The sequence below is a fragment of the Pelodiscus sinensis genome, chromosome 5, assembly GCF_052426305.1.
Source record: "Pelodiscus sinensis isolate ZL-2025 chromosome 5, ASM5242630v1, whole genome shotgun sequence".
NCBI lineage: Eukaryota > Metazoa > Chordata > Testudines > Trionychidae > Pelodiscus > Pelodiscus sinensis.
In genome coordinates, this window is record NC_143056.1 from 125972336 (window position 1) to 125982790 (window position 10455).

General features: G+C 54.9%; 1 protein-coding gene across 3 annotated transcripts; it reads left to right on the forward strand.

Annotated features, from left to right (window-relative positions):
* Positions 1-376: 376 nt before the first annotated feature.
* TMEM109 (transmembrane protein 109) lies at positions 377-8143 on the forward strand. Of its 3 annotated transcripts, none has more exons than XM_014574163.4 (4): positions 377-484; positions 789-1045; positions 4706-4808; positions 6100-8143. In XM_014574163.4, the coding sequence occupies exons 2-4, from the start codon at positions 821-823 to the stop codon at positions 6486-6488; spliced, it is 717 nt and encodes a 238-aa protein (XP_014429649.1). In that variant the 5' UTR covers positions 377-484; positions 789-820; the 3' UTR covers positions 6489-8143. The 3 variants fall into 3 exon arrangements, with proteins under 3 accessions (XP_014429649.1, XP_006110342.3, XP_014429680.1); XM_006110280.5 differs by having other exon boundaries at positions 399-470; XM_014574194.4 differs by having other exon boundaries at positions 481-620.
* Positions 8144-10455: the final 2312 nt, after the last annotated feature.

Consider the following 10455-nt stretch of genomic DNA (forward strand, 5'->3'; position numbering starts at 1 on the left):
TATAAGGTGCCACAGGACTCCTCGCCGCTTCTGCAGATTCAGACTCACACGGCTACCTCATCTAATACTTGTTCCCAAAGATGGCATTTCTGGCGCTTGCCTCAGCGCTGCCCCTGAAGCACAGAGAGACTCTCCTTTCCCATCAGCAGGCTTGCAGCACCCAGCTGTTCTTTCAGTCTCGCCCAAGCACTGTCAGCTCGCTCTGCCAGAGCTGTGTGTGATGTGATCACTGCCTAAGATGGGTGCAGGTTTGACCTTTGACCTCATTTCCACATGCTATGAGTGCCTGGGGGTCCAGAAGGGTGGGGCTTGGGTGTTGAATTTCTCCCTCTGACTGGCTTGATGCCCTGTCTGTCTGCATAACCACAGCTCACTCACTGGCTGAAACATGAGTCATCCTTTCCAGGAGGCTAGGCAGTTTACAGGGGAGTGTGGGGGGGAGGGAAGCCTGGGGAGAGGTCAGGAAGCCGGTAAGTGGGTATTGGTAAGTGGCTGATTCTCAACTAAAAGGCGAGATCACAGTTACCCTGGTGTCGCTGGGATGTTGTTTGCCTGCTTGACATTCCTGACATTGCGGTGCTGGCCTGGGGCCAACAGAAACACAGGGATTCTATAACTTTGTTAAGTATCAGAGGGGTAGCTGTGTTAGTCTCAATCTGCAAAAGTGGCAAGGAGTCCTATGGCACCTTATAGACTAACCAAAGTGTTGGGAGCATAAGCTTTTGTGGGCAAAGACCCACTTCGTTATGCTCTGTGCCTTTAGTCATCTTTCTCTTTTCCGTTGGCAGAGACTCCTGGGGCAGAGAGGAGAGCCAGAGAAATGACTGGGCGGGATCTTAAGTCCTCATGCTGCCGCCAAGCCCTGCTCCGACTAGCCATGGCTCTCCTGATGTCAATCGCTTTCCTTCATGTGGCTGGGGCCAGCACTCATGGCGAAACCTGGAAAGCAGCCGTCCATTCTGACTTCCTGTCCCAGCTGGCTCAGGGCTTGAGGGAGACTCTGGAGGAGTGGATTGGCCAGGATGCACTTCAACTCGTGACAGAGGTAAGGCTGGAATCCTAGCTGAATCAGGAAAGAAGGGGGGCTGTATTTATTTGTGTGGGGTGCTTGACTGACTGCTCTCTGGGATCAATTGAAATAACTTTGAGCATTGTCAGAGCTGTCATAAGAGGCGAATGTAGGAAGGCAGCATAGTCTAGTGGGTAGAGCAGCCACTGGCACTCAGGAGACCAGGTTTCTCTTCCCAGCTGGACTGGGTGATCTTGAGCAAGGATCCCCCCGTGCCTGTTTCCCCATTTGTAAAATGAGGCAAATGATACTGGGAAGTGTTGTGAGATCTAGTGATGGCAGGTGATTAGATAATACTATCGCCACCACTTAGCTCTTTTTTATTACATACTTTAGGCAAAATAAGTGGCACATGGAGGTATGAATCACTGCTCAGGTTGCACTCCCTGTCTATATCTGCCCTGGGCTGGGGAAGCTAATGACCCAAGCAGCGGACCAAATTCAGTGATGAATCCTAGTCTCGTGCCACCTGCGGCATGATGTGCATACACTGAGAAGAAGGCTAGTACAAGCTGAACCTCTCTAGTCTGGCACTCTCTAGTCCAGCAACATCCGTGGTCTGGCATGATTTTAGTTAGCTGGATGTCCAGTTCTCATGGGTGTGGCCACGTTTCCTGCAGTCCCATAAAGTTTGTTTACAGCCACCAGTTCTGGCTCTCAATGTTCTGTGCTGTTCAGCTCTAATTTACCCCTAAATATCTTCTAGGAGCCCAGTAAGCAGTGGAAGTGCTGGTAATGCCACTAAACAATATTGACCTTCTCTGGTCACCAGTCAGCTCCCAAGGGTCCCAGACTAGAGAGGTTGAACCTGTATAATCCATTTCCAGTGCAGCCTGTATTGGTCAAACCTAGCTTACCCATTTCTAGAAGCTTGGTATTTCTCCCTCTTCCCCTCCCCTCCCAACCCCTGGGATTTCTGACCAGGGAAGTTTAGTTCAACTCAGCCAGCTGCTCTGCCAGTAGGCAATATGTGTGCCAGAGTCTTGGTTCTGCCATTAGAGACATAAGTTCTATTCCTAGCTCTTCTGGCAGCAGCTCCTTGCAACCTCTTGCTTATCCGATCAGTCGAGTGACAGCTGCTTCCCAAGGTTGGGGGTGGGTGAGACTTTGCTTTATTAAGGGCTGATAAGTGCCCAGAAAGGATAAGAGCATAAGGATGGTCCCACAGTTAGGATATTGGTCTGAGGCCCAGGGATCGGGATTGAATTCCCTGCTCTGCCCCAGCTTTCACTTGGTGACCTTTGTCAAGTCCTGTAGCCTCTCTGTGTATCAGCTCCCCAGTTATCAAAGGGGGACAACAGTCCAGCCCTGTTTGGGCTGTGAGGATAAATACACTGAAGGTTGCAAGGAGCTCAGATACTATGGTAAAGGGGGTTGCAAAAGCACGTTAGACAGAAGGAGCTTCCTTTTTTTCTTTCCTTCTGGGGTGATGGAGCCAGCTGGCTGGTTCAGTAGCACTTCAGAGCATAAGATCTTATCAAGTGAGTGTGATATCAACATCCGGACCAACTTGTGCATTGGAGGGACTGGCACACTGACACCAGTGGAACTTTGAAACAGGATGCGCTGGCATCTGATTAGCTGAAGGTTTGGCATATATTTCCTAAATACTTGTGTCTCACAGGGTATGGCTACACTGGTGGGGGGGGGGGGGTGCATTTCAGAAGAGATACACAAATAGCACTCGCATTTGCATACCTTCTTCAGGTTTTTTCCTTGGAAGAGGCTTTTCTGCTATTTGGCTCCGTCTACACCTCTTCTGAAAAAAAACCCTCTTTTGGAAGCCCCCGTAAGCCTCATTTTATGAGGAAGAAGGGGGCTTTTGAAAAAGTGGGGGGTTCCGACTTTTGGCCACATGTAGATGGGGCCAAATGGCGGAAAAGCCTCTTTCGGGGGGAAAAATGCTAGCACTATTTGCATACTTCTTCCGAAACCCCTCCCACAGTTTAGCCGTACCCTGTGAGATACAAGTATTTAGGAAATATGTTATCTTGGATTCAGGAGCCACAGGTAGCCTGTTTGCTCTGGGCTGGATTACAATCAGCTGGATATAGTTGTATGGGTTATTTTTGGTTTTTCAACTGGATGTTTTTAATTTATTTAGATCAGTTTCTTTATTTTTTTAAAAAAATCTGGTTAAAATCCTGAATTTCAAACTATATTAAGACCCACATTTGTCATCTCTTAGAACATTTAAATGAAAAATCAATTTGCTGTAGCCCTGAGCCTCTCGCGAAAATGTGTTAATGACGGCTTTCCTAGATAAAGAATAAGGGGTAAAATTCTCACTTGAAATCATGCTTTCTACATGTGGCAGAACAGGTCATGTCATGTATTAAGGGAGGGCGGGAGACGCAGGCTGTGCTACTAGGAGCAAGAATCTGATCTAGTCATATGGGTGTTGAGATCATCTGGCCTCTGATTCTGAGCCACTGCCATGTGCCTTCGCACTAGGGAACAAACAGATGTACCAAATGTAGTGTCGAGGCTCTATGTAGTTATAAATCAGCATGTTCGAAGGGTAGCTCAACCAAGAAGAACACACTTCTGTTCTTTAGAAAATAACTGTACTACAAGTGGAACTGTTAATTAAAACTGATTTAAAACCGTGGCTTTCCACTTGATGATCCAAATTACTGATGTAAATTGGCTTGATATAAATCAGTCCACCCTAATTGCAGCCATGCTGAGCTTGGCACCAGGCCCAGTGGATGGTGGGAAGGGGGATCCCGCACCACCTGTGTGGTTTTCCTGGGAGGGGACTATTTCAGGCCCTGGTGAAGTTAGAGCAGTTTCAGGGGCTGCCCAAGGCCCCAAGAGGCTGCCCTCGCAGTCAGGAACAGCCAAAGCCTTGTGGCACTTCCCCAAGAAAGACCATAGCACTGTACCTACACTGGGAGCTGCTAGTGTAGAGCTTGCGTTAGGCTCCCCTGTGATGGGAGCTCTGCAGGTCCCTTTCACCCCTGTGCCTCTCCTCTCAGAGGCAAGGATCTGGGTTGATCTGAAAGGCCACCAAGCCTCCAGACAGGCTCTAAGGCCGTGTGGAGGAATAGCCTTTGCTCTCCCCCTCTTACAGCTGGGCTCTGCAGAGATGCAGTGGCTTGCAGGTCACACTGGGGTCTGTGGCAGAGCTAGGAATGAGCCCCAATCCTTTCCCCACAGCCCAGCCATCCCTCCTTCCTTTACAGCTGGGGAGAGGGACCTCCTGGGGCCTCTCAGGCTTCTGCAAATGGTAAGCGAAGGCGAGGTCTCCCCTTCACCCTGGCATGGAGAGGGGCTCAGCTGGCACATGGGGCTTCCTGTACAAGGCAGCGTGGCCACATCTCCGATGCCAGGTGCTGCTCCATTTACTGGCAGGGAAGGCTGCATTCACCCAGCCAGGCACCACATCCTGTGGGGATTCCCATGTGCCTGATGTGTCCTCATCTGCCCAGGCAGCAAAGTGGCTCTCAGCCCAATCAGGCAGGAGGTTCTGACCTGGTGCCTTTAGCAGACACAAAGGAGGAACATGCCCCCCCCCCCCCCACACACACACTCTTCCCTTACATTCTTCCATGGCCCTGTGTCCTCTCTCTCCCACCGGGGTATCTCGGCGCTTTTAGGCGGAGTCTGAGACCTGCTCTCTTTTCCCTGTAGAACGTCTCATCCGTGTTCTGGATTGTGTCCTCCGGCATCTCGGCAGGTCTGATCACCCTGTCCGGAATTGCAGGGCAGATCCTAAGCGCTTTCGGGGTCAATGGTAAGTTGTTATTTACCAGCGTCACTGAGAGATCCCAGCTGAGATCAGGGCCCAGTTTGGGCAGCACCCCAGAGGCGCCCAGTGAGAGATGCACCCTGCCCCAGAGAGTTTACAGTCTAAACTGAGTAAATAAAGCTTCAGAGGGGTTGCCAAATTAGTCTGTAACAGGAAAAACTTGAAAAACAACAAATAGTCTAGCAGCACCTTAGAGAGTAAAAAATCATGTAGATGGTGTCATGAGCTTTCGTGGGCACAGCCCACTTCTTCAGATGAAGAAAGGAGGGGAAGGGGTGAGAGGCATAAAGAGAATGAGGAGGGTGGCCAAGATCACCCAGCAGCCTAGTGGCAGAGTTAAGAATAAAACCCAAGTCTCCTGCGCCCCAGTTCAGTGCCTGATCCACGGTTTGACACTGAGCCCTCCGGGCATGTCCCTCCCCTGCATGCAGCCGAGGACAGTGTGGGGACTGGTCTGTTCTTTTATCATTCTCTCTCCTTGGAGCATGAGAGTCCAGTCCTGCCCTCCACAGCAAAGAGAGGTGTGTCCCAATCTGCACTCTGTGCCCGTCCCGCAGTAGGGGGAAAGGGAAGAAGCTTTGTCCTTCCCCTCCTGCATTTGATGGCTTGAAAACGGGCCTTCCGGTCTGGTGGGGAGGAAAGGAGAGAGGGGCCTTCCAGGCTGGTGGGGGTGGGTTATGTCTCTTAAGCAGCTCTCCCCCTCCAGCACAATGAGGTTACTTCACACATGCCGCCCTTAGTTCGGCACCCCAGGGAAGACCTTGCCCAAGCCTGTGAGGGGAGATTAGGAGTCGCCACTGTTTCTCTGTCTAGCACAGAAGGAGTTCCTCCTGAAACCAGTCCTCCCCCTCCCTCCCCCATCATGCCCTTCTCTTGAGGAGCAACCTGTCCTTGCCTAGTTGGGCTGGAGATCCTCCTTCCAGCCCAAGCGTTATCACTTGGCCTAGCCTGGCCCAGCCCTATTGGGGCTAGGGATCCTATTTAATTAACCAGTTAAACGTTATGTTCAACCCATTAAATGAGGGTAGATGGGAGCTGCTTTAGTGGGACTGGAGCACCCCCGCCTGTGGCAAGCCGTGGAGCAGAACTCGGCCTGTGGCGGGCCCCCGCCAGATAACCGTAACCAGTAAGCATCACCCAGTTAACCATTCACGTCCCTAATTGGGGTGGCTATCGTGGGGGTTACCTCAGCCCCATAGGTCAGTCATAGGGGGTCAGTAAAGCATCAGGTCTCACCTATGTCTAATCGCTTTCCTTCTCCTCCTTCCCTTTCCAGGGGATCAAGTGGTCCAGCCCCTTAAGTTGGGCCCTGCTCAAGTACAGACCCTGCTGCTGTGGGGCCTGGTGGCTGTGGTGGGCTACTGGCTGCTCTCACAGCTGCTGGGCTTGGTGCTGGCCATCCTGGGACATGTCATGTGGGGGCTGAAGGTGGTGGTCTTCCTGGGCTGCTTCCTGCTGATCGTCTCAGCGGTGCCCAACCGCTCGGTGCAGGCCCTGCTGCTGCTGTGCCTGCTCACCCTGTACGCCCTGCTGGGGCGGCTGAGCAGCGCACGCCGCTCCGGGAGCCAGCTGGAGGCCAAGGTGCGCAACCTGGAGTGGCAAGTGGAGGAGCTGCGGCGCCGGCAGAGGCGGGGGTCCCCGTGGAACGTGGAGCAGGATGAGTGAGGGGCAGGAAGTAGCCCCTCCCAGCCCTCGACAGACTCTCACCCCACAACCCGCAGCTGCCGTAACCCTCTGCACATGAGGGGCTCCATCCATGGGTGCTCACAACCCTTCCCATGGGACAGGCCCCACCCACTGCATGCTCATAGACCCCAACCACTTTGTGGCCCTTCTCAGGCCGCTCCCCACTGTGCTTGCTCATAGACCCCACCTATTTCGTGGGTCTTCTCAGGCTCCTCCCCACTGAGCATGCTCATAGACCTCACCCACCTCCTGGCCCTTCTCAGGCCCCTTCCTACTGTGAGTCCTTAGGGACTCATAGGCCCCATCCCTATGCACTAATTTACATCCCCCCATTCCCCAGGCACTTGCAGGCTGCCCCCTCCCAGCCACCCTAGGACCCAGGGAAGCCAAAAGGGATCTCGCCGGGGGTGATGTGATTTCCCCAGCCTATCGTGGTCCCAGGAGTGACTGGGGGGGAGGGGCGAGGATGCCTCCACTCCTGCCATCTCCCCTGGGGCTTAAAGGGGCCACTTTGGTGTTGGTGAGTCTGGAACCAAGTGGGGTTTGATGCTGAATTTTTTCCCTTCCTATTTCCCTCTTGTCCCCTTCCCAGGGCTTCTCCTCTTCACCCACTGCCTGTGCCCACTTCCCCCTCCACCTCCGCCTCCTCCTGTCCCCACCTGCTCCCCTAGTGCAACACCAGCCTTGCTAAGAGGGTTGGGTCCAAAGGGCTTGATGTGCAGAGGTGCTGAGCTTTTGCTGCTCCCTTGGACTCTGGCTGGAGCGGAGATGCTGGATGGATAAAGGGGGTTGGGAGTGGGGGCAGGGGCACCATATCCCATTGCAGGAGGGGGTGATTTCTGGTGATCAGGGGCAGGGTTTCCCTAAGTGCCTTGATCAAGCCAACAGTGCCTTCTTATGCTACGAGTGGATGTTGTGGGGGGGGGGGGGAGGGGGCAGGAGAGGAAACTGCGTGTGCGTGGGAAGATGTTTACAGGTCCTTTCTAAGGACCACCCCCAACACCGTCCAAGCCAAAGACGCACAGCACACAGGAGGGGCGCAGGGCAGTCCCCCCAACATTTGTCAGAGCCGGGGTGAGAGTTGTGTCTCGTTGCCACATCAGGCATGGAGGGCGACCTTTGTGCTCATCTACCCAGGGAGGAGCGGGTCCCAACCGATCAGAAAGGAGGGGTGCAGAGCAATTCCTGTTCATCCTCCCGCGAGCGCCATGGGAAGGTGGAGCAAGGGGGCTGATTCTCAGTCCGTGTGGATTGCTGCGCTGGCTCTCGCTCAGCATGCACAGGCCAGTCATGGAGAGGACCCGGCTGAGTTACACACCCTCCTGAACTCCTGGGGTACAGACTCAGCCAGCGAGCCTCCGCAGCTCCCGCTACCCCGTCTATGCTGCTCTTTGTATTGTGCTCACTCCATGAGAGCTAGGGTGAGCATCTCTGCAAGCTCTGGGGTGTGCAGCCCCCTCCTATCATGGCGGTGATGAGCTGAGCTGTTCTGTCCCCTGGGGCTGGAGCTGAGGCCAGGAAGCTGGACCGGGCCTGGCTGGGTGTGTGCTGTCAGCTGCCAATCTGTGTTTTGACCATTCTATTTTAAACAGGCCATTTTGTTATCAGGTTCCAAATAAAATCTACTGAACCACGTTCTGTCCAGCCCGTGGGCGAGTCTGGATTTCTTTCTTCCTCTGCTCCTGGAAGGAACACTGCAGTCCCAGTCCTTCCCAGCAGGGGGTGCTGTGGGAATAGTGCACAGGAGTACGGGGGTGAACACTGGGTTACTCCAGTCCCAGCCTTTGCCAGCAGCGGATGCAGCAGGAAGTGGGGACTGGAGCAGTGGGATATTAGAGAGTAGAGGGGGGCCCTGGCAGTGGGGGGAGGGAAGGTGCCGGAGGAGGGCTGGCTGCTAGGCAAGGACAGCAGCTGAGAGCCTTGAGGGGCGGGGGAATTTTTGCCAACGCCCTGGCTAGGCCCTTTCTTCTCTCTGGGCCCAGCTGTCGGGAAAGGGATTGCCAGCGTGCCTCATGTTACAATCTGGAGTTCTAGACAACGGCGTCCCAGTGTCTTGGGAGGGGATTAACGTCCTCCAAGCTGCCTGTGCTCCTCCCTGACCACGTGGATCCCCCAGGCGCTCCAGGAATGGACGGGCTATGATGGGGAACAGGGAGAGATGTTGTGCTGCCATTCTCACCCTGCTCTGTAGGAGAAGGGCAGGTTACAGGGGCTGTGTGCGTTACAGTCCCCCCGGGGCTGGGGAGGGCAGGACACGCCATGGGGCAGTGGGGATACCATCCAGCACCAAGGGAGCGGGAAGGCTGGAGCCTCAGAGCTCCCCCCAGCTTTGGGTGTGATCACAGCACTGGGGGCAGCCAACAGCCAGGTGGGACCCCCATCTTCTTGCCCCTGCAGGCTGGATGGGTAAAGGGGGGGATGTCTCAGATATTGGCCCATCTCGCTCCCTGCTAGACCCTGCCTCTGGCACACACTTGCTGTGTCTTCAACAGGCTGTAATATCTTGGGGTTTGCATTTAGCGAGGACTGTAGAGGAGGCCAGGCTCACTGATCTGAGGGCCTTGTAGCCTAAACTCTGACACTTCCAGTCCTACCCCTGGCCCAGCCCCCATTACTCTCTGTAGGGCCAGAGAACAGAAAGGGGTGGGGGCTATGTCTGGCGAGTCTGCTCCTGATCCTATAGCTGCTGTGTCTGGACTCACTGTTGCCCTCACACAGCCTCCCTTCCATGCTCTCATTTGCTTATCCTTGTATTCCGATCCCCCAGTGCCTCTCCATAGTCTCCCCCTCAGGGTCACCCAGCTGTTCTCTGCTGCAGGCTGATGGCAGATCCCGATAGAGTGATAGTGAAGTGGGGTCCGTGCCAGCCCCCTCTCTCCCAGAGCCCCAGGGCACAGCTGACCGGCTGCAGCTCCATGCTGCTGGCTGGCTCTTCTCTATGAAGGGAGGCAAGTCGGAGCAAGAGGGCTGCGTGTGAGCTCTCCATGGCACCCAGCACTGCTCGGGTGCCTGAGGCTCTGGCAGGCTGGGACTGGCCCTGATGCAGCTGGGCTTAGCGAGCCGCAGGGCAACAGGCTTAAGGCACGCTCAGGAATCCACTCGCTCTGTCCCACCAGCCTGTCCGGCTCTATACAAAGCACCAGTCACCAAAGGCCTGAATTGGAGGCTGGGCTCCCTCCCCCCCCCGCCCTCTCTTTCCATCTGCCTGCCTGCCTGTCCCTGAGGGTCTCTGTCAGTCTGTCCACCTCCCCGTTCCCTCGCTCTGTCTCCTACCACTCTGCCTTGCTGCCTCTCGCTCTCTTGTCCTTTCTCTTTCTGTTTGTGTTGCACTCGGGGCTCCTGTTCTCTCTCTTTTGCCCTCTCTCTTTGTTGCTGCCTGGATCTAACAGGTTCCCTTTATAACCTGCATGATGCTGGGGCCCCAGCACCCATCCAGGATCCAGGCTCTCTACTGCCAGCCTGTACACACAGCACGGTAGCCTTCCCCCAAACAGCTTCCAGTCTCTGAAGCACAGGGGAGCCCCAACCCCGCCTCTAGCTCACGTGCCCGGCCCCTCCTGCCTCTCTCTGCCCATCCTTGGCTCCTTCGGCCCCTTGCTCCGCTGCTAACAGCCCTGGCTGCCCTCCCATTGCTCTCCTCCTTCAATGGCTTCTTGCTCGTCCCTTGTGCTACCCCCCTTCCTGTTGCTTCTCCCCTCACTCGCTCCTTCTCTCCTTCATTTTCTCCCGTCCTCTCTCTCCCTCCTTCCATCTCTCCCTCGCCCTCTGTCTTGCCCTGTCCTTCCCTAACTTGTTCTTCTCTGCCGCTTGCTTTCCCTCTCGGGCTCCTGTCCTCTCCCTTGCTCTGTCCTCGGCTCCATCCCAGGCCCCGGCTGTTGCTGTTCCTCTGGGATTGGCACTGCCTGTTTCCCTGCGGTGCTAGGCGCTGTACCCGGGCGCCAGAATG